The sequence below is a fragment of the Antennarius striatus genome, chromosome 17 (assembly GCF_040054535.1).
Source record: "Antennarius striatus isolate MH-2024 chromosome 17, ASM4005453v1, whole genome shotgun sequence".
NCBI classification, from domain to species: domain Eukaryota; kingdom Metazoa; phylum Chordata; class Actinopteri; order Lophiiformes; family Antennariidae; genus Antennarius; species Antennarius striatus.
In genome coordinates this window covers 16,318,269-16,343,855 of record NC_090792.1, presented here as the reverse complement: position 1 = coordinate 16,343,855, position 25,587 = coordinate 16,318,269, and the positions used below count along the sequence as shown (strand labels likewise).

At 44.2% G+C, this 25,587-nt stretch overlaps 1 protein-coding gene across 1 annotated transcript; it reads right to left on the bottom strand.

Moving 5' to 3' along the window:
* Positions 1 to 671: 671 nt before the first annotated feature.
* eif2ak3 (eukaryotic translation initiation factor 2-alpha kinase 3) lies at positions 672 to 25,587 on the bottom strand. The gene is made up of 18 exons (XM_068339464.1): positions 25,086 to 25,587; positions 16,953 to 17,082; positions 10,794 to 10,988; positions 10,582 to 10,712; positions 9,997 to 10,258; positions 9,698 to 9,863; positions 9,464 to 9,589; positions 8,608 to 8,730; positions 8,297 to 8,526; positions 8,095 to 8,207; positions 6,347 to 6,469; positions 5,987 to 6,136; positions 5,281 to 5,839; positions 5,019 to 5,192; positions 4,718 to 4,891; positions 4,537 to 4,638; positions 3,965 to 4,027; positions 672 to 3,223 (listed from the first exon to the last, which is right to left on the bottom strand). The coding sequence occupies exons 1-18, from the start codon at positions 25,394 to 25,396 to the stop codon at positions 3,032 to 3,034; spliced, it is 3,324 nt and encodes a 1,107-aa protein (XP_068195565.1). The 5' UTR covers positions 25,397 to 25,587; the 3' UTR covers positions 672 to 3,031.

The following is a 25,587-nucleotide window of genomic DNA, read 5'->3' as shown; positions in this document are numbered from 1 at the left end:
GACGTTATGGCAGCGGATATGCGCAAACAGGGGGAGGCGCGCAAGGCTTTAAACTTTTATTTTGACAATCGCGAACAGAGACCCCGCCCCTTCAAGGCTAGCTTGTTAGCCTAGTAGCTTAATATTTTATCGTATTTTTAAAAAAAAAAAAAAAGTTTTATCTTTTATTGTGCAAAGATGACGCACGATACTGATTTTTTTTGTATTCACCTTACAAGAAAAATAATTTATTTTCCAGCTAAAGGCGTTTTTAATATTTTGTAAGATAAAATAATTCGTTAGCATTTAAACGACATCTCCCATAATGCTTTGGTTTGCCTAACCCGAACAAAAAAATTCCAAAACGCCTAGTTTGGCGAGCTTAAATTTAAAATAAAAAAAAAATACAATAAAAAATTAAGGTTGACTAATTCAAAAAAGCTCTTGAAAGTTTGACAGATTCTTAAATAATGGCTATATTATAATGTAATTACATTTTTCTGTCAGACATTACCGATTTTATGTAATCACTTTCATGTTGTATGTTTCCTGATTTTTATTCCTTTGTTTATGGGCCTTTATTTTCACAGTTAATAAGTTTAATGTTTTGTCCCAACTCTGATTCAATAGTGAACATCAGGAAGACACAACCACCCAACAGACTCCACAACAAGGACACAAAACTGTACAAACGGTATAGAACGGTTTATTAAATTTAGACTTAGAAGAAGTCATCATATTCCCATGCGCTCCATGAAATGAAACGCATTCGTAGTAACACCAACCCGAAAAGGATTGATCACAAAATCAAAGCATAAATAAAAAGAAATAAAACATATTTACATTTCAACATGGACAGAGGATGGGGGTTTGTGCATGAGGAAGCACGACTGTCTCCGGACAGACTTCAGGGAATGAATGGATGGATGGACTGAGTGTGAACCAAGGTATAGACACAATTTCAATTCCAGACAGCCTCCAACAAATTTTTGCCCATGATGGGTTTTCCACTGTTAACAGTTTAAAGCTGGGAGGCCGTTTACTAAGTGACATTTTCTTCTTCCCACCATCCAGTCTCCACAGCACAAATCACTCACTAATGATGTTTTTTTTAAACTGAAGATAAATTCTGGGGTTCATTTTGCCAGGGAGAAGAAATGAGACTCACTTTGAAATATCAACATTAAATCTACAGCGGTGTCATAATTTTTTTTTCTCCCTAAAGTAAGGACATGTCATGAGGGAACAGCACATTCATCCTGGTGGGAGTGCTGTCACCTGTGACGACAGCCTTTTCAGAGCAACTCGTCTTCGGTGGGTTGGGTGAAATGATGAACGGACATCAGTTCAACTTCTTGTATCCAGACTTTACAGTAATCAAAAAAGCCCTGCAGAATCATCAAAAAAACTGCACTCGTTTTAAAAAAAGACAGGAGATTCTTAGAAAAAGTACAATCATACATTACAATTAGCAGTTTGTGTGTGTGTGTTGCTATAAATGGGTCATATGACTCACTAAAACAATGCTTACGCAGATCACATGACCACAAATCAGATCCGGCTCCCCGATGGATAACAGGAGATAAAACAGCATCACTTGGGATTAATGCTTCTTCTTTTTTTTGCATCATTATAGAGCTACAGACCTCAGAATTCCTGCTTTTCCTGCTTCATGGGAAACACAAGCTGGACTGGTGTTGAAGCGCGGCAACGCAACTCCAAAAAAAATGAGAGCTGGGATGTCGGTTCCAGATAAAGTACACTTAACTGACTCACAAATGGCACTCTGGTCTTGTGGGTTCTCTTCTGGTGCTCAAAGCAGCGCATTAACCACATTCCACTCAGTACCCGAAATAAAACAAACACTGGAAATAATTTCAATCAGCAAGAAGAGTTGACCACCATCATCTGTCTCTGGAGGTCAGGCTGTGTAACATTCAGCTATCCATTAATGGCAGAGATCCTTTTTCTTCTTCGTCCCTCTCCCTCTCCCCCTCCCCCTAAAAGTATATCACAATATTTTACAGTGTTCGCATGAAAAACAAAAAAATCATTTACAAGCAAATGGCGCCTTACAATATGTACACGATTTATCAAACATGACCGGAGTAAAGAAAAACATTTAAATTGACTTCACCTTTATGTCTGTACAAAGAGAAAAGAGGAGGTGTTGGAAAGTGATTGAGCACCTCAGAGTTTTGAAGGACGTTTACATCCCAGTACTGGCTTTGAGTTAACAAACCCACGCTCACTCTTTCATGCAAAAAAAACCCCCAAAGAAAACAGGAAGCGGAAGCTTGGCATTCATTCAGAGGCGGCCTTCAGGCCCCTTTCTAAAAGAAAATCATATCAACCGACTCGTTCCTCTACGCCACGCTTCACCGTATTGAAAAACAAAAACTTTTTTTTTTGGTCTCCCAAATCAGGCATATTGGGTGTCAGAACACCAGTTAGTGCTCATACCAGCGATCAATACTGGTCACCAGTAGGTAGGAGGATATCAAAGGCCCCTTTGGAGTGTCCTCTTGATGCTGATACCTGAGGTGTATTGTGGGTGAGGGAACACTGGCTCAATGTATGGAGCAAGCAACGTGTTGGTGTTGTGATCAGACCGAGATCAAATCAGACCCAAAAACAGCTCGTGTCAGTTTATCGATTATAGTTCAAAATCAGTTTGGTCTCATGTTCTTTGAATAACAGCTTCACCTCCTCTCTAAATCCCTCTTCTGGTCCTCTGAGCCGTTTAAAATAACTAAGAGTTATCAGCAGGTAGAATTTGATCCCAGTAAGTTTGTGAACATTATGGAGGCTATTCTTTCACTAGGTGTGAGTAAAACTGGGAACGGGGGCGGCGGAATGGTGTGCAAATATATAGAAACACGGCGTGTGCACACGCCAGGAAGAATAACTGCGAAGTGTTTCGTCTTGTGAGGTAAATTCCCGTCCATTTGTCGTACATGACATCTAGAACTGATCCTGTCTGAGGTGGCGCGCGATGGCATGAAAGGGAAACGTATGGGAGGGGGGTTTGGTGGCAGTGTCAAAGGTGATTTCAGGTAGACGACGACGACTGGCGCGAGGGGCGGCCCATGGAGGAGGCGCTGTAGGTGCGGGAGCGCTGCCTCATGGCCTGTCGGCAAGGCATCTCCAGCTGCAGCTCCTGGAGGAGGGGCGTCCCGATGATCTCGGCCACTTCAGGGCGTTCGCTGGGGCTCCAGGACAGCATGCTGTGCACCATGCTCAGCTACACAAACAGAACATTAACGGTACGTCAGATGGCTCCAGGAATGCTAATGCTAATCACATCCTCCGCTAGTTCAGCTTTAATTATATGAATTATAAAGTTATATAATGAAAGACTGCATGAACACACACCCACAGAGAGAGAGTTTAAAATAGAACAGCAAACATCTAGTGAAGTGGGATACTGGGATGACAGGGCAAGAGGGATTTCCAGTGTTGGAAAATCGGAGATTATGCTATGGGATTATGTTAATCTCATTACAAACTAAACAGGTAAATATGTTAGCATAACTAACCCATCTAGTGCTGTTGCGTTACCAAAATAACATGTTTAGCTGTTTATGTGAACACATGGATTCTTATTGGATTACATTTCCTTACTAATAATAATGAGTCAGCATACGTATATGCTGATGACATTTTCTTTTCTAACTGCATTTTGTTGGTTTAGAAGACTAAAAAAAACAACTTTCATCTCCTAACTAGACGAGCTCAGCAGGTGTGATCGATGGATAATCAATAGAAATACCTTTCAAACAATTTGTAATGTTTAACCAACAAGGAAGTTTTAGCAGCTGAAAAAATATAAAAATATAAATAAAAGATGCGACTAATATGACATAAAAGTATTTAAATAAAAACAAATTGTAATGACCTAAAACAAAATGTTAAAAATGTAACGCTCGTTCCCCAGGTGTAGCTTAACATTGTGGCCACTAGGGGGCGGCATCGCACCACTCACCTCCTGAACGTTATTCTTGGAGAAGCTCTCCGGGAATCGCAGAGCTCTGACCTCCGTCAGTGTCTGGAAGAAAAGATGTAAACACCTGTGAACGCAGCTCTGCTAGTGGCTGATCAGTCCTTTTGTTAAAAGGAGACTGACGTGACAGAAAAGCTGCGTGAACACAAACAAAGGCTAACTTTAAAGGTGACAACAAGAATCATTCCAGCGACGGCTGCGGTTTTAAAATTGATAAAGTAAAATAATCAGCTCAACGAAAGACTGGATGGACAGATATCCTGCCTTAATATTCAAATTCCTAAACTATTTTAATAGTAGTCTGTTTTAAAAATTTAATCACATTCCTTAATAATTCAGGATGTATAAATATTCATTAAGACATAGATTAACTCTAAAAACACACTCGTACATGTCTGCTTCTGTTTGATGAATATTTATTCTCTCCCAGCCCCCTATTATGGTTTTTTGCTTTGTTTGCAATGCGCCTGTCTTTGACTTTAATGATCTAAAGTGCAGCAGCTTGAAAAGCTAATTTATTGCTGTATAACCATCTTTTGTGCTTGTTGACTCACCCTTACTCTCTCCATCTGGGTCCTGAAGGGATACAGCAGCTCAAACAGGATCAGTCCCAGGGAGTAGATGTCCACTTTGTGGGAGTAGGAGTTTCCGGACAGCTGTCGGGGCAGACAGGGAGGTGTGAATGATCTGCTGTTAGAGGTTTAAGAGTCCCCTCGGCGCTGTGCGTCTCCTCACCTGCTCAGGACTCATGTAGAGCTTCGTGCCGACCTGGCCGGTGTGTCGGGTGAGGAGCGGGGCGGGTGTCAGGGCGCTCGGCGCATCCTCATCCTCCTCCTGGTCCATGGCCGTGACCAGGCCAAAGTCGCCCACCTTCACCACGTCATCCATAGTGAAGAAGATGTTTGAGGGCTGAGGGAGCAATGAGGACAAGTTACGTGAAACACGAAACCGTAGCACAAATTTAAAGTAAAAATAAAAGGTAGCACAGCTTTAGCATTGGCTAGGGCTAGACAGGTGCATGTGTATGTGTGTTCACCTTGAGGTCCCTGTGCATGAGACCCTTGCTGTGCAGGAAATCGACGGCCTCTGCGATCTGGAGGAAGATGTCCAGACACTGGTTGTGCTCCCTGTGCTCCGGGTGGCAGCGCTGAGCCATCCAGTCCTTCAGGTTCTCCTTCCTACAGAGCTGCATCTGGATGTACAGGTACACCTGGACAGGGAGGAGGTCCATACATCATGGAAAGCCCTTTCTATTTGTTTGGGGGTTTTTTCATGCAGAAGTCAAATGTTTCACCGACCTTGGGCGATGGCAGGACTCGCTGGGTTGGGGGAGTAGTGGGTAGAACCAGGCTCAGAGAGGTCGGCCGAGGAGGTGAGGAAGAGGAGGTAGGAACAGACTCCTGTCGTCTGCTGTGAGCGGAAGTCGAGCTGTTCTTCTCTCTTCTCGAGCCCACACTGGCCACGCCGGAAGCCGAGTCCGTTTCTGCTTCGGCGTCGCGGTCGCAGCCTGAGTCCTCGAAAACGATGTCGAAGGACGAGGAGGTGCAGTCGCTGGGGCCACGGGGGGAGCAGAGCTCGAAGGAGTGTGGAGTGTCTGAGGCGTCGGGGTCTGCCTGGCTGTCCCGCTCAGACATTAGGCTGTCGTGGCCCAGCATGGGGTGAAGGGACATATCTGCCATGTCGACATCAAAGCCTCCCGGACCGCCGGTGCTGCTGGAGAAGAGGGACCGGGCGTTGACGGACACCTCCAAAGATTCTCCCTCGGGCTCAAACGGAGGCGGCACAGAGCTGGACACCGGGACTTTGACTGACAGCACCTCCATGTGGTCATGGAAGCTCATTGGCCAGTCAGTGGTGCTGGGAGATGGAAACAGGTGACATCGGCAGGTTATAAACTGCTCATCGTTTTCACGTGTCTTCACATAACAAGAGTACTTTCTCCCATGATGCAACAGGACCCTCGCCAATCAGCACAGGACAGCGGTTTTATAAGTGGCGGCTCACCTGGCGTCTTTCAGCCACCTCTGGTCCATCTCCTCCTGCCAGCCCTCGGGGGGGCTCTCCTGCCAGGCGTTGAAGTATCGGATTATCCCCTGGTGCTCCAGCTTAGCCAAAGCTTTCACTTCCCGCATCACCTTCTCCCGGGCCACCTCTCTGAAACGACACCAGCGTTACGGTTTGCAATCAGGACAGTGTAAATGCTTCCACTTTGACTTTTCAGGATGTCCAGACGCGACGATTTTCTGCATTTAGATAAGAATCTCGCTGCTTATTTAACTCGGTTCAACAGCGACAAAGACAGCAGGAGTAAAGGAAGAGCTAATTGCCTCTAGCATGTTAGTCTAAGGTGTGAACAGGCGCTACCTGTTGGGCAGACGAATCCTCTTGATGGCGTAATTGCAGTCATCCACTTTGTTGCGGGCTTCAAACACAACGCCGAACCCCCCGCGGCCGAGGCACTGCACCGGCTCAAAGTCAGTCAGATACCTGGAAAGAAGGCGCTTCGGTTGACATTGTGCAAAGACGAAAGGCACCGCGCCGGCTGATAGGAAGCTGCACGTGACAAGCGTGTCATCACCTAACACGCCTGGCACTTTCAACAACCAGAGATCACACAATTCTGTGGCCAGAGGCTTGTTATGTGGTGAAAAGGTGATTACAAGGAAGGAAGTACGAGCAGCCAAATCCCCATCAATGCAGACGTGAGCGGCCGGGCTGGCAGGTGACCAACTCACGGCTTCAGAGGCAGGAAGACAAACAGATGTTGACAGAAGGAAAAAGGGCCAGGCTGTTGGCATTAAGACTTTACTGAATTTAAGATTAGTGTGTCAAAGATTAATTGTGACAAACACACCCAGAGAGTCTTCACATTTCTAAACAGATTAAAATAAAATTAAGGGATCATATTACAAAAAAAACAACAATATCAACACTTAAACACATTTTTACTTCAAGGTTTTTTAAAGTCTGTCAACGTATTGAAACTCAGTTGATCCAACAATTGGTAATTGTTATGTTAACAAGCACAGAACAACACAAGAGTCACTGTCTGCGCGTTCGGCGTATTAAAGGCCGTCTCGTTCAGAAATGTGTGGTCACATGGATCCAGGCGTCACTGCTGACGAACCAGGTTCATGGCTGCCTCAGCCGCTGCCGCTTTTATTTAGGGAAGATTTTCTGGTAAATTTAACTTGCATGGATTTGCAGCAGCGGCAGCTTGAAAGGAAACGGCGGGAGGGGGTGCTGTCACTTTGGGGTGGATGGAAAGAAGAGAAAAGTGCGAGCGATGACAGCAGAAACGAAAGTCTGCAGTTTAATGAGATTCTTTCGCGTTTCGGGGCGGCTTAGAGTCGCATTATTCAACGAGCGACGGTAAACATGCAGCCACCATCGATCAGACGGCCGGAGGTCAGCGACAGCCCATACATTACGGCCACCGATCACATCTGAGATGTCCACCATAATAAAATAAAACTTCCTCCAGAATGTGCTGACAGTGATGTAAAGTGACACCCTGACCCTGTGGCAGATGCTGCCGGGTGGGGCGGGGGGTATAAGAAGGGGGAGGTCATTTACATTTGAGGGCAAACAGCTGACTTATCCAATCATGCACTACGACGGCTCGCATCTCCCGTCTCTGCCTTGTCCTATCAAGGCAGACTGGAAGACCAGTGGTCACCATGGTAACAGTGCCAAATCCGGAGCTACACCTTGAAAGAATGAGACAAACATGTGACTTTCAAGTGTGAGAAGAAAAATTTGAAGACAACACGACGTGGGGTGGAGTTTGGTCCTCGGTTTAGCAAAACTACAGAAGAGAAGAGCGTAAAGAAAAAAAGAGGCCGGTAGTAAAAAGAAAGCTGAGACAAGGTCACAGAGTTCGTCTCATCGTCTGACGCTCGAGTCTCAGACTAAACACAGAGTGTTAAAGAAGGAAGACCTTCCAAAACGCTCTTTTAGGTGTCGGAGAAACTCCCAGAGCTCGATCTGAATGAAAGGAGGATGTTTCTATCCTGTAAATCAAAACTTTCTCCCTCCCTACCTCTGACACAGCTGAATCTGTCCAACTTTTAACAATAGTTTCAATAATGTCCAACAATTTAATGAAGTACCTTGACACATATTCACTGGGTCGGGTCTCTGTAGCGACCGGCTCTTTGGGTTCCACAACCTCCAGGTCGAACTTGGAGTCAGTCTGGCACTGCGTCTCCGACTCTTTGCGTTGCTTTAAGGGACAGAGGGAGGACATCGCTTTAAAAACTTTACACGACACGCCCTCACAAAATCCTTTCCTTGCTGTGTTTCTGTGCTTACCCTCACATAGGCCATGGGGGCGGGGGGGTGAAAGAACTTGCGCACGATGTAGGTGGTGGCGGCGATACAGAAGATGATGGTGCCGATGATCTCTTTCCACCAGGGCAACAGCAGGACGGGGTCCTTCTTCCTGCGACGCTCCCCTCCAGCCCCATTCCCCTTAATCAGGCTGACCGCGCTGTTCCGTTTCCCCCGGTAATGCTTGCTGTAGGGGAAGTAGTAGCCGTTGTCTGCAGAGGGGATAAAAACAGAAATCAGAAGCTGGGTCCAGAAGTCTGTCGTAGTTTCCTGCTGCTTATTCAGGTTGTTACCGTATGGATACTGGAGGACGGACAGCGCTCCGTTGCTGTATTCCTCATGGGAGTACTTGTCGTTGTTCAGACATTTGTCAAATTCGTCAGAGCCGACCAGGGCTGGCGTCCGAGATGGGGAATCTGTACCAGGACAGGAGATACAAGTTCTTTTAGCATCTCGGTGGAAGGAGCGATAAATATACTCTGGTTTACAATTACAGATATGATGGATGCGTATTCATCCAAACATGTCTGGAAAATAAGATACAGTCACCTTTGTAGGAGGACACAACAAAATAATTGTCATTTTTTAATTTAGTCTACTGATTACTAATCTACTGATTTTCAGAAATGATACACACTTTTAGTTCATTCAGACAGAAATCTGTGAGCTTAATTTTGTGTGGTGTTTAACTCCCAGCCAGTAGGTGGCAGTGTTCCTGTTCATTTCCTGCCATTAGATTCTTCATCTACTCAGATCGTAAGATGTTCTGCCAAAAATCCAGCGTAAATATACTGTAGTTCCCATACATACTGAATAGATAGATAGATAGATACTTTATTATAGTCTGATTTTTGTCAACACACAGTGGAATGTCTTAAAACTTCTTTAAATATTTTCTTATTTTATATTTGGGCCTAAAATATGTCTGAAGTTTCTTTCCTAAAACACCACTAGCATTTTGTGTTATGGGAGGCCGATACACCTCTCTATTTCAGGTATGTTGGTCATGGACAGTCTGGGCATGTGGGGCTTAAAACACCAAAGATTTCATATTAGCCACACCCCTTACTGGAAGTGGGTGTGGCTTGAGCTTGCTAGTGAAGTCATGGTAATGGCTGAACAGTAATGGCTGAGAGGAAGTTGGCTTACGTATGAGAGGCTTCCATTTGACAGTGGGAAGTGGAATTATGTCCTTTTCCGATGTGATGGCTTTGGAAGGGAACTTTTCAGTGATCCTCACGGAGGACTGGAGGTAGAGCTGTCCCTGGAACATCCCTGTGAGGACGGAAAAGGAGTCAGACGTGCACCGGACTCACCAACACTCCAGAAATGACAGAATATAATGCAAGCAAACATCAGGAATAAATCCAAGCAGGCCTTTACCGAGGTAAATGCTGGAGTCCGCAGCTCCTCTGGTCTTCCTTGAAGTATCGCTGTCCTCTTCCTCATCGTTTTCTGCCTGGTCGCGATAGGCATTGTCATCAAATAAGGGGATTGGCGTGACCTTGCCCCCGCCCACTAGCCAAGCTGAAGCGATGGGCGCGTAGAACTACACAACAGGTGTGAAACAAAATGAGTCTCTTGATGTCAGCACTAAAATAAAAACAATCAGCACTAAAATAAAAACAATATCACTGATTAAGATGATTTTATTTTGGGTTTTTCTTTTTCTCGCGTCCCACCTCACGTTCCCACACCAGCTGCCCACCGGGCTCGGGACTGAAGGCCATGACTTTCCAGTCGGGTACAGACACTTTGATGATGAGGTCTAAGTTGTGGTTCTGCTTTTGCTGGTTCTCCGTTTGCTTGCCGTCTTCATCAATGATGACGCGCAGCTTGTCCTTCGAGGCATCGCCATTCATGACATCTCCCTCAAGGAAGTTCATTCCAGACTGGATCTCAGGAAGGAGCTTCAGCTCGAAGTTTCCAACACTGAAGTTCCACCTAATATCAAGAATGATGAGAAACAAATTGTAATTTTGGAATTGATTATAAGAATTCAAGTCTTGATAATTATTTTTGAAGACTTGGATAAATTTGCTCTGTCTAAAACAAGCTAACTTGATTCAACACAGGTCCTCAGAACAAAAGTGTCCTTAAATTTATTCCTGGGTGCAGAAATGTTGACTGACTTCATTCAAAACATCACTGACATAAAGTCAATCAGATGACTGACATTTCTGAAACGCCTCACACGATACAGCAGCTGCTTCCTGGCTCATTCTGACTGACACAGACAGATCGATCGAGCGATAAACAAAACGCACTTCTCCATCCCTGAGCGGGGCCGGATGGCTCGAACAGTCTTCTGAGTCCTTTGCAGCAACAGCATATCTTCGGCCTCCTGCTCGTCGTCCCCCCAGCGCCGGCAGCCCACCGCGGAGCAGATGTACCGAATCTGAGAGGCGGCACGATAGGAAAACTTCACTTTGATTAAGAGAAAAAAAACACGAGAAACTGTGAAAGTCATTTCACTTACCTTGCCGCTGTAAACACCCAAGCCGTAGGTAGTGAGGGACTTGCCCCCAACCAGGACCGTGTCCTCTCCAATTCGGTAGGACGACTCCAGCAGGGACTCCACGCTGACAGGCACTGCCTCCATGCTCTTCCTGTCCCGGTTCCACTGGAACAAGGCACCGTCCAGTGAGGGGATGAACATCTTATTGCCAAACGCCTAACGGGATAAACAGGTTGGATTTAAAGCTTTTTTCCTGACCAGTCAAAAACAAGTCGATGTGCATGATGTGGGGGGAAAAAAATCAGAAAACTCAACAGACAAACGAGTAAAAAAATGTTTTAACTTTTTATTCTGCTCATTCATTACAGATCATGAGACGGATTTGAAACTGTCCATTTTGCCATAATTCACTAGTTGAAAAATATTTTTTTGAGAGTCACAACGCATTCACGCCTGAGGACCCGCCTCTTTACTTAAAGGGGCCAGAACTTCCTCTATCCAGGTTGTCTGGACGAGACATAGTGGTACCAAAAACTTTCAGGATATTTAAAGTTGTTTTCAGCTCAAAGACAAAATCATTTGCCCACAGGAAACACATTCCGGACACATCCCTCCACACAGCAGCAGCACCTTCAACCACCAGATACAGACTCAGTCCTCAGGCCATAGTGATTAACCTGGACCTTAATAAAAGTGTGTTACCAGGGATAAATCGTTCCTGTGAGTGTGTAATGTGGTGCTCGCTGCTGGAAGGTAGGAAGCATGACATCACTGAGAAAACCTGAGTCTAATCCTGCTTTAAACTCAGCAGCGTTAGCTCACCAGGAACAAGAGCACAAAAGAGTGTCATCAGAACTCTGGGGGTCCACTTTAGCAGCAGTCAACATACGGGTTATTATTCTGTTAATGATGGATGGATTTATTTCCCGCCTGTCAATCAGTCTCATCAGTCAGATGTACTGTTCTATGCTGGAACAAAAGAAAAAGTGCTTGCAGGTAAAAATGTTTGGCAGAATGATTTACTGGAGAGCAGAGCCAGGAGCTGAGGTGATGTCATCTTTTTTAGAGGGAGGGCACGGGGGTGGGGGGTTTCAGACAGCATGAGGATAAATTTAGCATTTGTAAAGGGGAGGGGTTAAGAATCTGACCATCGCACCATACTGACAGGCTGCCGGGGTGTTAAGAGGTTTACGGCGGAGCGACGGATGAGTCATCTTAATCCACATCTCTGATCCGACCCGACACTAGTTGGACCGGATCTATCAGCGCCTTGTTTGTTTTATTTATAAAGCACTTATCTTACACATCGTCGCCAAGAGGGCAATCACTCCAGTCCTGAAGAAAGTACAATTTGACTTTGTTCCAGATGATAATCACTAGACTTCTATTACCTGCACAATGAATAATTTCACAATCCTAACTACAGTTTAAACATTAATCATTTTTATGACATTGGAGTAGATTAAACCAGTTATATTTGACAATAGCAGCTTGTGAATCCCAAAGACTGTACAGATGGGAGACACTACAGTTTATTTATTTGGGGGGGGGGGGCTTTTTGTTTTTTTCAGAGCATAACAAAGAAAACAATGGCAATTTTTAAAGTTTTACATTTGCATAAAAGTTTACCATTTTTGTGTTCTGGTGTCATTATAGACAAAATTATTGCAAATTGTAAAATAATCCAACTTCATTGGAAATGTTGTGCAAACAAAAAACAATTCATGGGTCACTGGAAAGAAAATGTAAATAGACTATTTCTGTATTTTATATTGGGATGCCAGACCAAATATCAGCCTGTCTCTGCTAATGGATATCGTCAACTCCAGTATAATTCAATGTAGAGAAATAAAGAGATGAGTGCATGAAAGAGACAGACGATCAATGTGATTGATTGATTTCTGCGCTTAGAGATGCTACGTCTCCATTTCACTCTAGTTGTAACCGGATTACAGGGTTTGCATTGACTAAATTTAGCTCCAATGCTAACCTCTAGGGTGGAAGTTGGGATGTGCAGCTAAGAGAAAGGAAATTCCTTATAGTGAAATTCCTTCCAGTATGGATCCAACCTGCTATTGATGGAATCCTTCCATTACATTTTAATTATGTTGCTCTACCAATGAGAAAAGTCGGATGCAGTGACGCGTGGTCAGAGGAGGCAGGTGAGGCCATCATGAAAGAAAAAAATGAAAAATGGAATAAATTAAATGGTTATAATTATCCATTCAGGTGTATTATAAAGTTATTTTCCGTTTAACATCACCAATTTTAGGATAGTTTTACTCAAAATCGCTGAATTTTCACCTTTACCGCTGAAATACTGAACGGAGACCTGCGGTGAGGCGCCAGCCAGCCAAGCCACACCACGGATTTTGTGATGGCTCAACTAGCTTTGATGGTATACTACACATATCTCTCTATGTGTCGCCATTAAAATGTTTGTACACATTTGCTCCATGAACTAAATTCCCATAATTTAGCCAATGTATATAATGTACAGTGTTTTTTTGTCAACAACTGTATGTGTGTAACGTCATTGAGTTGAGCGGTCCTGAAACGGCTGACAAGAGGCACGCAGTGAGGAACGCAATTCTCTGGCCTCATAGTAGGGGGCGCTGGTGATCCCAGGGATTCCGCCGAGGATTCCTCTTCCTCGACTGTAGAAGAAGTGACAGCAAACTACAGCCATTCATTTATTTTCCGCTCACCCTGCCTTCATATAAAAATGGAGGATTAAATATCTCAACTCCAAATTTTTTCGATGCTTTTGTTCAGAAGGAGCTGCGCATGGACTTCATTTATAAGTAATCGTAACATATAAACAAACATGTAGGCAACAACATAACGTTTTTTTAATATAATTAAATGGTGAAAAAGCTACACTGTAGGTTCATATTTTTGTAAATCTAATTATGATGAAATCAGTGCCTCACCAGCCATGAACCTCACCGCATGTCACTGCTCGGATGGCATTAAACGAAATATTAGAGGAAAGGATCTATTTTTCTGCGTATGGTGATAATTGTTGAGAGACCCCTCCCCCTCCCTAAGAAAATCAAAGGCATCCTCTGATGAACTGTGAATGAAATCAGCATCAATATCCAACCCCCCCTCGCGTTTTTCTTTTTTTAAAAAAAGCTTTTTTTGTGCTTGAATGAGTCGTCTGTTATGTTTAATCGTTGCTACTTGAGTGAAGGGCTTGAATTTTTGAATTCTTACAAATTTTGAGCATTAAAATTACAGATTCACTTAATTTTTTTTTGTGGGGGGTGGTTGTTGGACCATTGAGGTGGTGTGTGTGTTGCTGCCGATGCCCCTGAGTCAGACAGCATCAGCTATGGCCTGTTGGCCCATCGGGTCGTCGGTCTGCTGAGAGGCGGTTGATGCCAAAAATAAATAAATAAAATCACAACGAAATCCTGAGCAGCCTGAAGAAAGATCGACTTTCTGCCAAAAATATCGCCCGACCGGCCTTTCTTATTTCCTACGCCACGATGAAAGAATCATTGCTTGTCACATTAATCACGGCGCGGTGATCCATTGGCCATCGTCGTGTGGCGATCAATCAGATTCCCTCCCTGTTGGTGTGTTCATTCACACCGGTTGGCTGTGTGTGCATGTGCTCATTGTCTGTTTGGTGATGACATCATCTCTGTTCTGTGGCATTACCTCACCTCCCTGATCAACCCCCCCCACCTCTACATCCCATTATACCCCCTTCAGCATGACTCATTCAATGTTGGCACTGACTTCCTGCATGTAACCCCCGACTCCACACACACACGCTTTTTGGAGTGATGGCTTCTTTTTCTGCAGACAGAGCTGTTTGTGGCTCTGCTGTCCCTCATTCCACCAGAAGAAGAGGGGAAAAAAAGACATACACACAAACACACACATACACACAGCAGGTGACTGGCTGTTTCCTCTCCGGCATGTTGAGGCCAGCCAATGGCACAGCAACAGACCCCCCCATCCCCACCCAGGTCTCTAATCACTGAGCAGACTGGTGTCTTAGGGACCAGGCAAGGACCAATGAAAGCGTTGCTAAGCGCCCGGGAGGTGTCAGAGTGGTGGGGGCAATCAGAGGCAGCCCCCACCCATCAACAGCATCAAGGCATCCCAGGTTATTGAGGGCAGAGAGGGCAAAGCTAAACTTACATAATGAGCATCAACACACACACACACATACACAAACACAAACACACACACAGGAGATCATAACAAATTACATCACAGTTCTTGTCAGGCGTCTCGTCTCGTTTCCGCTCCGTCGGTCAAATAAAAGCCAACAAGGGAAAATACACACATACACACACAAACACACTGAGTGGTGTGTGAGTGTGTGTGTGTGTGTACATCTTCATACTCTCTATGAAGTTTTATAAATCCATGCTAGTGTCAAGTTTGGCTGGATCTGAGGAGGATGGCCAAAGTTTGAGTCTTTATTTGTTTCTTGTTTCAAAAGTATTTCATATTGACATTAAACACACTTTAAAAACTTTTAATTCACATCTGGATCATTTTTAATAGAGAGAACTTCCTGTTTGAAATTGAGAATGGAACTGGAAACTTTCTTGAATTTTTATAAAGTGACATTAATGAGTCGTAGGCGAGAATCTCATTATCCTCACTACAACCCTAGGCTTGGTGTACAACCGCAGCAAAATCTTGTAACTCAAGTACGAAGCTCATTTATATTCAAGGTCAAATTTACAGCGGAAAATCTCCGCTGGAGACACATGATGTGTTCTTTGACGAACCTTAAGCAGAACTCTTTCAAACATCTGAAGACCTCTGAGGAAAAAAAAAAACAGCGAGTGAAATCTCTAAATCTCCAATACGTAAATTCAAAACCGCAACAGATGAAGAGGCATAATTTAAATTGATTTTTTTTTACTTCATTTACATCTTCTCTGGCTGATTGGCAGGTACTCCAGGACCACTTCAGCCACTGAATACAGGAGGTTCTGAATACATGAGTCTTCTATAGAGAGGAACCTAGATGCTGCAATTTTTGGAAGGTGGAATATCTGGAACTAATTTCTTTTTTTTATTGTTATTTGTACTTACTCAAAATGTCCTTTTGTTGATGTTTTTATTCCTTTATACCAAGATCTGTATTTGCCCCTTTCATTTTTTGTCCTATCTATTCAATCACACCAGAGGAGGGAGCAGGCGAAAATCACCACCACCACCAAGAGCCTAAGAGCTTCAAGTGACTATTATACAAATCTAATAGCGTAAACGTATTGATATGACAAACCCGCCTCATCAGCACCACAAGACCGACATTAAACAAACCCCAGCCACCACCCAGACCCTCATTAACATCGGAGGACCCCCTCCTCGGGCGAATCTTCTAGCAGACACCAAGCGAGTCCACATCAAAGTGAAACACGCACACGCCTCTCTCGTATGTTTCTCAGAGAGCGGCGCTCTGGTCTCGCTCTGGGCTACGTTTCACTTTCGGCGTGTCGGTGTGGGCGGTTTAAGCTTCTGTGTACATGTACAGGCGAGCGTCTCGCTGTGCTTGTATGTGTAAAAAGCGCCACAGCCAACAAAGAAGCTGATCCTCCGGGCAAAAGAGCTACTTTCACATTTCTATGAGGGGGTGCAGCGTCTCTGCATGGAGAATGCGAGTTCATGGAATGAATGCAAGCAACGGCAACTCTTGTTCAACTGTTCAAAGTGCACCGAGTTCAATTACTGATGTCTGTCTGCAGAAAGACCGCCGGGAGGGACGGCGTTTGTTTTGAGGTAACATCTTTACTCCCATACCGACACGTCAACAAGGAGGAAATGGACTTTTTCTGATCTACTTAGATCTCAATCCTCTGGACAGAGTCTGCTGAACACGTCTGTGTGGCTTCAGCTGAATTGAAATAATTTGTTTCTTCGTATGGAATCAAACTGTTGAACGTTACACACACACATCGTGCAGATTTTACAAGAGTAAAGTTGAATGACAGTCCAGTCTTTGGATCTAGGTGAAAGTCGAAGTCTTCCCCTTTGGATCACTGTAACAGCTACTCATATTAAATTTATACCATGTGTTTTTATTGGTCATTTAATACTTATTCATTATAAACGTTTTGCAACGGACTGATGACTCTTCTGTGTACATTTCTGTCCAATACTCAGATAAAGCAGGAATAAAAAGCAGCACAGGTAATGGTCTACCTCGGGTTTGCTAAGGCTGGAGGACACCAGGCACCCTGAGCCACCATCCAGGTCCCACTGCTGCCTACCCTGGTTGTGGGGATCCAGAGCCGAAATCCTCCCATCAAGGGTACTGATGATCACCAGAGACCTGTGGACAGAGCAGAAACACCTCAACACACTCTTCTGTGGTTTAATTACTGACAAAGATGGATTTTTACATCTGATAAACAACTACACTACTGCTGTCTTTTATTCTCAGAAATGGGAAGGGGGATGGGGAATAATAAAATTTTGCTATGAAAATGAAACTCATTTCAATGTAAAGCATCTTGTAGAGATTTTACTTGTTGACTCAGGATATCGTCTCTCCTACATTGTTAAAAAGCTAGACAAGTATTATTTTGAATCATTTGAAAATTGGTTTCCGGCCAACAAAAAAACAAATTTTTAAATGCTGATTGCAGCTTTTATCATATTGGCTATATTTCATTCAGAAGCATTGTTGGCAACATGCAGCGGGCAGCTAAAAATAAGACGGTGGTTGGGGGGATAAGAAGCAGAGGTTGGAAATGTTTTTCCTTACATGATGTATGGGATAATGATTTTTCACAGCGCCGGCTAGCTTCACCTGAGGATTGTTTTTTTTTTATTAGAGAGGTGATTGATTTTTATATTTCTTTTTTTCCCCCCACTAATAGATTCCATCAGCGTTGGAGTTTTAATTTCCCAAATGAATATTATTTCTTCAAAAAATGTTACTGTGGTTCAAAAATCCAGTGTGACTGAATCACTCAGGACGTCCAGCCCCACCCTTGGCCCCACGCTTGACACTTTTGCCGCATTGCTCCTCAACGCCGTCCAGAGCTCCTCTTGATATCGATCTGTGTCCGTCCAGAGGAGCCATCAATTGAGCTGTAGTTTTATTTACACAGTGAGGCTCGGTTAAACACACAAGCTTTCCCTCCGCTGCCTCGCAGCCACACAGCTGGGGCCCAACCCACCCGCAGGGCATTTTAGGCATATGGGGGTTTTAAATGTCTCTCTCGAGGCCAAAAAAGACAGCAGTCACTGGGGGGAGGAGATAGTTTTACGCTTGTTGGGAAAAAAAAAAAAAGATGCTGATTCGTCATCAGTCTCTGACAGCTGTCCAGGCGGAGTTTATTTCATATTGGCATCACCTGAGCCATCTATCACTGTGAATCGCGGTCAAGTCACTATAATCTCTCATTGATTGTATTTATCGAATTCTCCTCTGCCATAAAGGGAAAGGGAGGGGAAGGGGGGCATGCTCCAGGATGTTAAAGCTTTAGAAAAGGATTGTTTCAGGGGGAGAAAATCAATTTTAGGAAAGTTTCTCTCATGTTACTTTGGACTTGCTCCTTGTTGCAGCTCAACCAGAGTCAGGCGTTTGCATAAAAATGCAAATAGGATCACTTAACAGTAATGAGCCATGTGTCTTTCAGCCCCATCAAAGCCAAGATTTTCTCCCCAAATCTCCTCGTAGCATTATCAGCAAATGCCAGCAGCACCGGCGTGTAGAAGAGCGCTAAGGAAAAACACATCTCTCTATTCAGACACCAATAAAAATCGGAGCCACAGCTCGCTGTCGCCCTCGCTATTGGCTGCGAGACTGCCAAAAATATTAGGCTGATTGGTTGTTGCTAAGCAGTCGACTCTCTGAGAGGGTGCGAAGCTTTGGCGGCCTCCTCTCCGGCGGCCCCACCCCCTCCGATTCATGCTGTGAATGTAGAAGCAAGGACGAAGTCATCGAGAGCATCAAGTTCAACTTCAGAGATGGAAAGAGTGCGTGTGAGATACAGAAGAGTTTCATTCTGAAAGGGGGGGGGGGATCAAAAGCTTTTGTGAACTCTTTGTACTCCAAATAAAGGATAAGGAGGAGTGGGGGATGTTTATGTATGTAGAGGGGTGGGGGTGTGTAAGATAATGGTAAGGATGGAAGTGAACAATACCATTAGGTCAGACGAAACAAACATCCCCGTATTATTTTCCGTGTCTAAGCCCTAAAGACATGGAGGATGCTCATCACCAAAGGGACAACATGAAGCCTGGGGGGTGCTGATGCTGATGAAGGCAGTGAAGAAGACGCAGAAAAAGACAACAGTGAAGTTGAGGAACAAACTGAGGGCTGTTAGCGACTCCTCGCCTGCAATGCTGTCAAAGTGTCACAACAGCACTGAGGGCCTGAGTCCCTCACAAAAGCGACCGGAGGAGCAGAGAGCCAATTATCCTCACCAGACTCCCAGCTCCTCAGAGACACCCGGCCTCAGTCTGCACACATTGGCAAAAAAAAAAGGCCGGGCTGCTGCTGCTGCTGCTAGTAAACAAACTTCAGCGAAAGAAGCAACCAGGATGTTTACACGAGCAGAGTCTCCAAGGAGCGAGCAACCTCAGAACCGGGCCAATCACGGCGGGCCTGTCGTTACGCGGCATCCAACGGGAGGAAGTATTTTTCTGCTCGCTCAGCCAATGCGGGGGCACCTCCGCAGACTTCGAGCAAATAGCGAGGCAGAACTACCTGTAACCATGCAACAGCAAAGCAGCACGAACGCACGCCGGCGCGACGCGTGGATTCCGCTGCGCTTCCGCTCCGCCCGCCGCGCGGATACCGCTCCGCGCGCCGCGCAGTCAGCAAGACGCAGAACGGAAATACGGGAGCGTGGGGAGCACGTGGGGATAAAGTTACGATGCCGCACCCCTGCACCACCGTACAACCGGCAAATAAATGAGGCAAAGATAAACGAACGGGTTTTCAAAAAAATATGTCCAAAAAAAGACAAGAAGAAATAAGAGACCAGGAATCCGTCACAACCTTTTTGTACTTTCAACTGTGATAACACATAAATCAACATTAGATGTTTTATAAATTCAAACATGTGAATCTGTCTTCAGTCTGTAAATCCACTCCAGTATTCCTGCTGACGCCACTTTACTGCAAGATTAATGGGACTCCACCTGTTGGGCTTCATGAAATAAATGATGCCATGAAGCCTTAAGACATCACATTAATAATCAAAGCACTTAATTTCACATTAATGTCAGGTGAAGGTTGACACACTCTTTCCCCTGAACCTCTTAAACAAACAAGTGATCACTTCTTTATGAACTCACAGACCTGCCATCTGATGGCTGTTTAAAATTAAAAAAAACGACCTCACATCCATCAGGTTCGCTGCAGCAGAAAGACCAGGGCGTGGTTTTAAAAAACACTACTACCAGCATAAAACACACACACATGCAGACACACCATTTACAAGTGTTGTCATGACTCTCTCTCTCTCTCCTTGTATCGTCTCACACGTGGTAAAATCCAAACTCAATGGCGCCACACTCCTGACATCTGATTGGTTGGGCTGCAGCTCAGCTCCAAGGATCTGATTCGTTGTTGCCAAGCAGTGAGGAGCCACCGAGAGTGAAAACAAGACAGCATGGTCCTCCTAACCAGCTAACTCCTTGTTTTCATCCTCTCTCTCCCTCTACCTTTTTTTTTGCCTCGGCCCCACCCGTACTGCAGTGCTGCAGGATGGGCCGACTTACCGAAATAGCCACTGACCTAGTAAATTCACTCCTCCTGATAATCACACTCAAAGGCAGTGTTGTTGAGCAATGGCTTCCTTCCTTGTTATGACCCCCTCCCATCCCGTCTCCAGAAAGATTTCATCAAACAAGTAGCAAGCTCTTTCCTCACATGGAAAGTTTTTTTTAAAAAGTTGGTGACACAAACCAAAGGTCAACACGTCGCATCAGGGCATCGGCAAGGGTTGCACAACTTCTTCTGCAACCACAGCAACATTTTTTAAGACCACATAACAACCTGAAAAACACGGTGAAGTAAGGAAAAAACAATGAAGATGCAACAAAGTGACAACACAAGCAGCGACCGCTGCACACGGGCTGTGTTTCGGGAACTGATTTTTAAGTGCTCAATTAAAACTCCAAAGCAGGAGTTCAATCATCTTCATCTTGACCTGTTACTTTGGGGACAGATTCTATTAATAAAACCCGCAGCATCTCCCCGGTTACAGAAACCAGACTACAGAAACTAAGAGAAGGGGGGAAAAAAACATGGAAATGAACTCAGTGTCTCCAAAAATAAGAAGAAAAAAAAATCTCCTCTTTTCCTTTACCCTACTAGAGCGAGACCCATGCGGCCAACTCAAATTCTGAGCACTGGCCTGTCTCTCCCATGCAATTGGCCAACAAGTTGCCCGGCTTGGTCGATTGGCTGTTGCTAAGCAGTAGGCTGGTGGGAGCCAGCCGGCATGCACGGCGGCCCAGAAGAGCTGTTGCTGCTACAGGGCCCTGAGGGTGTATGTGTGTGTGTAAGGGGGGGGGTTACAGAGGGTATGGGTGATGGCAGTGGGGGGAGCAGGTTCAAACAAAGCTGCTGTCCTCTCTGCTCTCACTTCCAAGTGCTCCCTAAGGTGACGGAGGCCCCGCCGGAGCAGCAACCAGCATCAAACCTGGCAGCGCCGTCAAACACAAAAGCCTTCAAAAATAGACGCATGCGCACTAAAGCAAGACGGAAACATCCAGCTGGGTGTCACCTATAGATGCCGCCGCCACCCACCCCCAAAACGACAGCAACTCCCGTCACAATCTGAATGCTGGATCAAAGAGAACTTCTAGAATATTAATAGATTACAGGAGGAGAGGCGGAGAAGCAGGAAAAGTTTTAAGAAAACTGACAGAAACTCAAAAATTTAGAAAGAAAAGCAGAGTAATTTTTTTTAAAAGCAGACCACTTTTTGTTTGAAGTGCTCCATTCCAAAATCTGATTCATAACCAAAAGCGAAAGACCGTTAGGTTTATTATCTTTAGAGCTCTGAGTTCAAACATTCTACAACCAAGTCAGTAGAAGAGGGGGACGATGTTCACGCTTCTCTTCATCTTTTCCCACATGTAGTGATTTTATTCACAGTCCTGTAATTTTTCCTTGTGATCAAGTAGGTGTCCTTGTTATTACCATTAAAGGGTGGCACTTTTTAATCACATGACCTGGACTGGTTGACTTGGAAAAGGACAGAGACGGAAGTGGTGATACATTTTCAAGAGGTTGACCTAATTAACTCTGAATGATGACAACCCAGTGTTCAATCTGACTGTTTCACATCGTACCTCTTCTAAGTTCACTGTCATTGCTCTTAAGTCTTCATCAGCACAAACCATTGGTTTTTTAACAGCACTGCCTCATGGGAGACTTCATTGATACTTAACTAGCTTGATTATTTAAAGACATTTGTCTCCCTGGTGTAAGCGTTCTGTCGATCATCTAGGAAGTCTTGTTTTTTTCATTTAAACTAGTCCGTTTGAAGGGATACACCTAAATGATTTTTTTATTTCTGGTGGTATTTCTAAAGTTCAGTTATAATTCTCCTGACGGGTGGATGGAAATAGAGCACGGAGTGGAGCATATACTCCAGGGGCGACATTAAAAAGCAAGGTATATGTGCGAAGGTAAGGAGAGGGGTGGAGTGTAAGATGAAAGAGAGGGTAAATAGGAGAGCGAGAGACAAAGAGAATAATTGTGAGGAGGAGACAGACTTCAACAAAGATGTACAGATGGAGACGGAGTGGTTATATTTTCTGGGTTGTTATTGTTGTTGTTTTTTTCCCAGACAGATTTTTAATGAATGATTCACATGGTTTCTATTCGCTGCATCTTTGTTAATTCTGCATCTCATTGACTTCCTACATGACAGCCTCATTGTTGTGATGATTTGCAGCCTCTGTGGCAGCATTTCTGAAAGCTGGCAGGTTCGAAACTTAATCTGATGTCATTTTTAAGGGATTACACAGACACAATTATTTTTTGCAGGCTCAACACTGGACGTTTTAAATATGAGAAAACAAAAGTCATATAAAAGACCTTAAACTTCTAAAATAAGTATGTATCATAATCAAATGGATGTAAACGACACAGAATGATAGGAGATAATAATCAGTGGCAGAAAGAAAGTAGAATGACATCAAGTCTGTGACAAAGTGAGAGATGAAGGTCAAACACAGCTGAAGCAAACAGAACATGACAGATGCATGTATGTAGAGTGTGTAGGAATAGACCAGGGCGCCGGCGCGAGCGGTGGCAGGGTGTGACCAGCGGCAGGAGAACACTCTGGAGGTTCCTAGCAGGGGAATAGCTCGCTGCTGCCAAAGCAAACTGCTCCTCTAATTACTTTCGATTTCCTCTTGACAGTGAACTACAGATGACAGACAGGAGCCTCTTCATCTCAAAGCCCTTCACGAAGTCTCGCCCTTGACTCAGAATTATATCACAACCACTTTAAGTTTGAATCTCTGGCAGGCAGCGTTGTCAACATTGGTAGAAATGAAGATTTTTATCTCACATCACCACATGAAAACATGTTTTTTATCTGCTTCACATCATTTTTTTTTCCCAACTAGCATATATGACAACTAATCGCACCCAATGCTCTTGACATGAGCTTCATGTTGGTGATTGCACGGCAAGCTCAGGAGCAGTCGTGATAAAACATCCCAGATGAAATTCATATCGGACGCTTTATAGGGGTTGTCAGCAAGAAAGTGACAGAAAAACATCAAAAGAGAAAATATGCTGCATTTTAAGCAAAAGTTCAATGCGTTAAAGTAAGTTTCAGTGTTTTTGTAAAACCTCTAGAAGACTTGACTCCAACAATGTTTTCATTTTCTTGACGGACTTTCAGTAGAGAAGCAGGACAGCATATTTATGATACTACATAGAGAATAATTTAGGGAAGGACCTTACAGGCTTCACATGCACTGAATTACAGATGATTCTGGGGGCCGCTCCAGTCAAAAGAATGTGTAATAGACTTAGTAAAAAAAAAAAACAAGACAGAGAAGAGGAAGATCATAAAGAACACACTGCGCCAAAACATCTGAGGTGGGCATAAAACCCACTGTTTACCAAGGAAGGCAAAATCAATGCCCTTCCCGCCGCCCCATGAGCCGGACTAACGGCGTTCAGTACATCTGAGGACTGTAGGACGCCATAAACTTTTGACAGACAGGATTCTCCTCTGAAGAACGCCTGCAGTTAAAGCAAAAACAAACATACTTAAGCGCTGTACTTACAATGTGAATAAGCACCTTCTAAATGATAATTCCCAAATCCAGACAATAATGTGTGACTTGTGTTGTTGAATACTAACAGATCCACTGAGCAGTATATAAAATGAAGCCATACACCGTTAACCTCATGAGAGATCTTTACCCTTGTGCTGCAGTCACTTTAACAGATTTAATTACCGATAAATAATTAGTAATTAAATTCTCCTGATAAATTCCCAATTAACTATAATCAAATTCATGATAAAGACATTTTCTTTCAACTTCAATCAGCTCAGAAGTGTATTATCTGATGACAGGTACACAAAGACAAACGGTGGATGGAGAGATGAGAGCATCTCTGTTGTCAAACGATAAGGAACATCCCCTTCATGTCAATGTGGAAAACTATTTAACCGAAAATCTGACAATAAGAGCCTGAAATCAAATCCTGCAAGCATAATCCTGTTGATCACATAACCAGAACCGACAGCTGTCCATTCAAGACATTCCTCCCAAGCTTCACTGACGAAAACTTCACCAGGAGTCTCTCGCATCCCCGACTCGCAGGAACTCCTCACCGGGTCTCACAAACTTTCCTATCGATTAACCGTCGTGCAATAATCAACCAGCTTATATTATAGATTTCGTTCATGAAAACTCAAATTGTGACAAAAATGTTTGGCGCAACTGGTTCTGGTGTCATTACTGTTCCATCTCAGCTTTAGTCGAATTTTCTTCAAGTTACTTATCTACATTCATTTTTCTTATTTGGTGCTCCAACAGTTTCCCGGCATTAATCAAAATATGATCCACACGCGCTGAAAACAGGTTAACGGGCTGGACGAACCGGACCGGAAGCAAGTTTGACCCGGAGCCCCGCGTGCGTGGCGCGCGAGACCTCACACAGGTGGCTAGCAGAGGATGACATCAGCATATTAGCTAGCTAGTTATAGCAAACATTAAAAAGTTGCTTTTATTATTGTTTGTTTATTTAGGAAATAATTTTAATAGAAGTTACACTTAATGTGTCCGATAATGGGTGTCTAGCCGCTAGCTGAACATACGTGACACTTCCGTTACCTTGTCGGTCGGATGTTTCCACTATTTTCTCCGTAAGATTCTTCCGTCTCCCCCGCCGGCCCGTTGTCGTCATCCTCTACCGTTACGTCTGCTGCAATCACCGGGGTGCCTGAGTTCTCCAAGCCCCGCTCCATGACACTTACACCATCATCTCCATCCGTGGTCGAAACTGAACCCCGGGCGGCCGACTGCAGCTCCCTCCCAATGGCGGAGCTCTGAGTTTGCGAAGTCCCGAATCCGATGAGAGTTTCCAACAACAACAGGAGCACCAGGGAAATGCTCACGTTTCCAAAGTGAAGCCCCCTTTCCATTTGTAAGACTGGAACATTAGTGACATATGAGATTTACATACCACTGGCCTTGTAAATCTTAACATTAAAAACTAAAAGTGAAAAAAAATCGCATTTAGAAACGAAAGAAACTTAGTTGCGTCCTCCAAAACGCCCTTTCAAATCTAATCTTTAGGTAAACACAAACAGCCACTGGGACACCATGTTATTCC

Coding starts and splice junctions, on each gene's coding strand:
- eif2ak3 (XM_068339464.1), bottom strand. CDS start 25,396: ATGGAAAGGGGGCTTCACTTTGGAAACGTGAGCATTTCCCTGGTGCTC. Junction 8,208..8,296: donor CCCCCATGGCCTATGTGAGG/GTAAGCACAGAA, acceptor TGTCCCTTAAAG/CAACGCAAAGAGTCGGAGAC. Junction 4,028..4,536: donor CCCAGATGGAGAGAGTAAGG/GTGAGTCAACAA, acceptor CTTTTCTTCCAG/ACACTGACGGAGGTCAGAGC.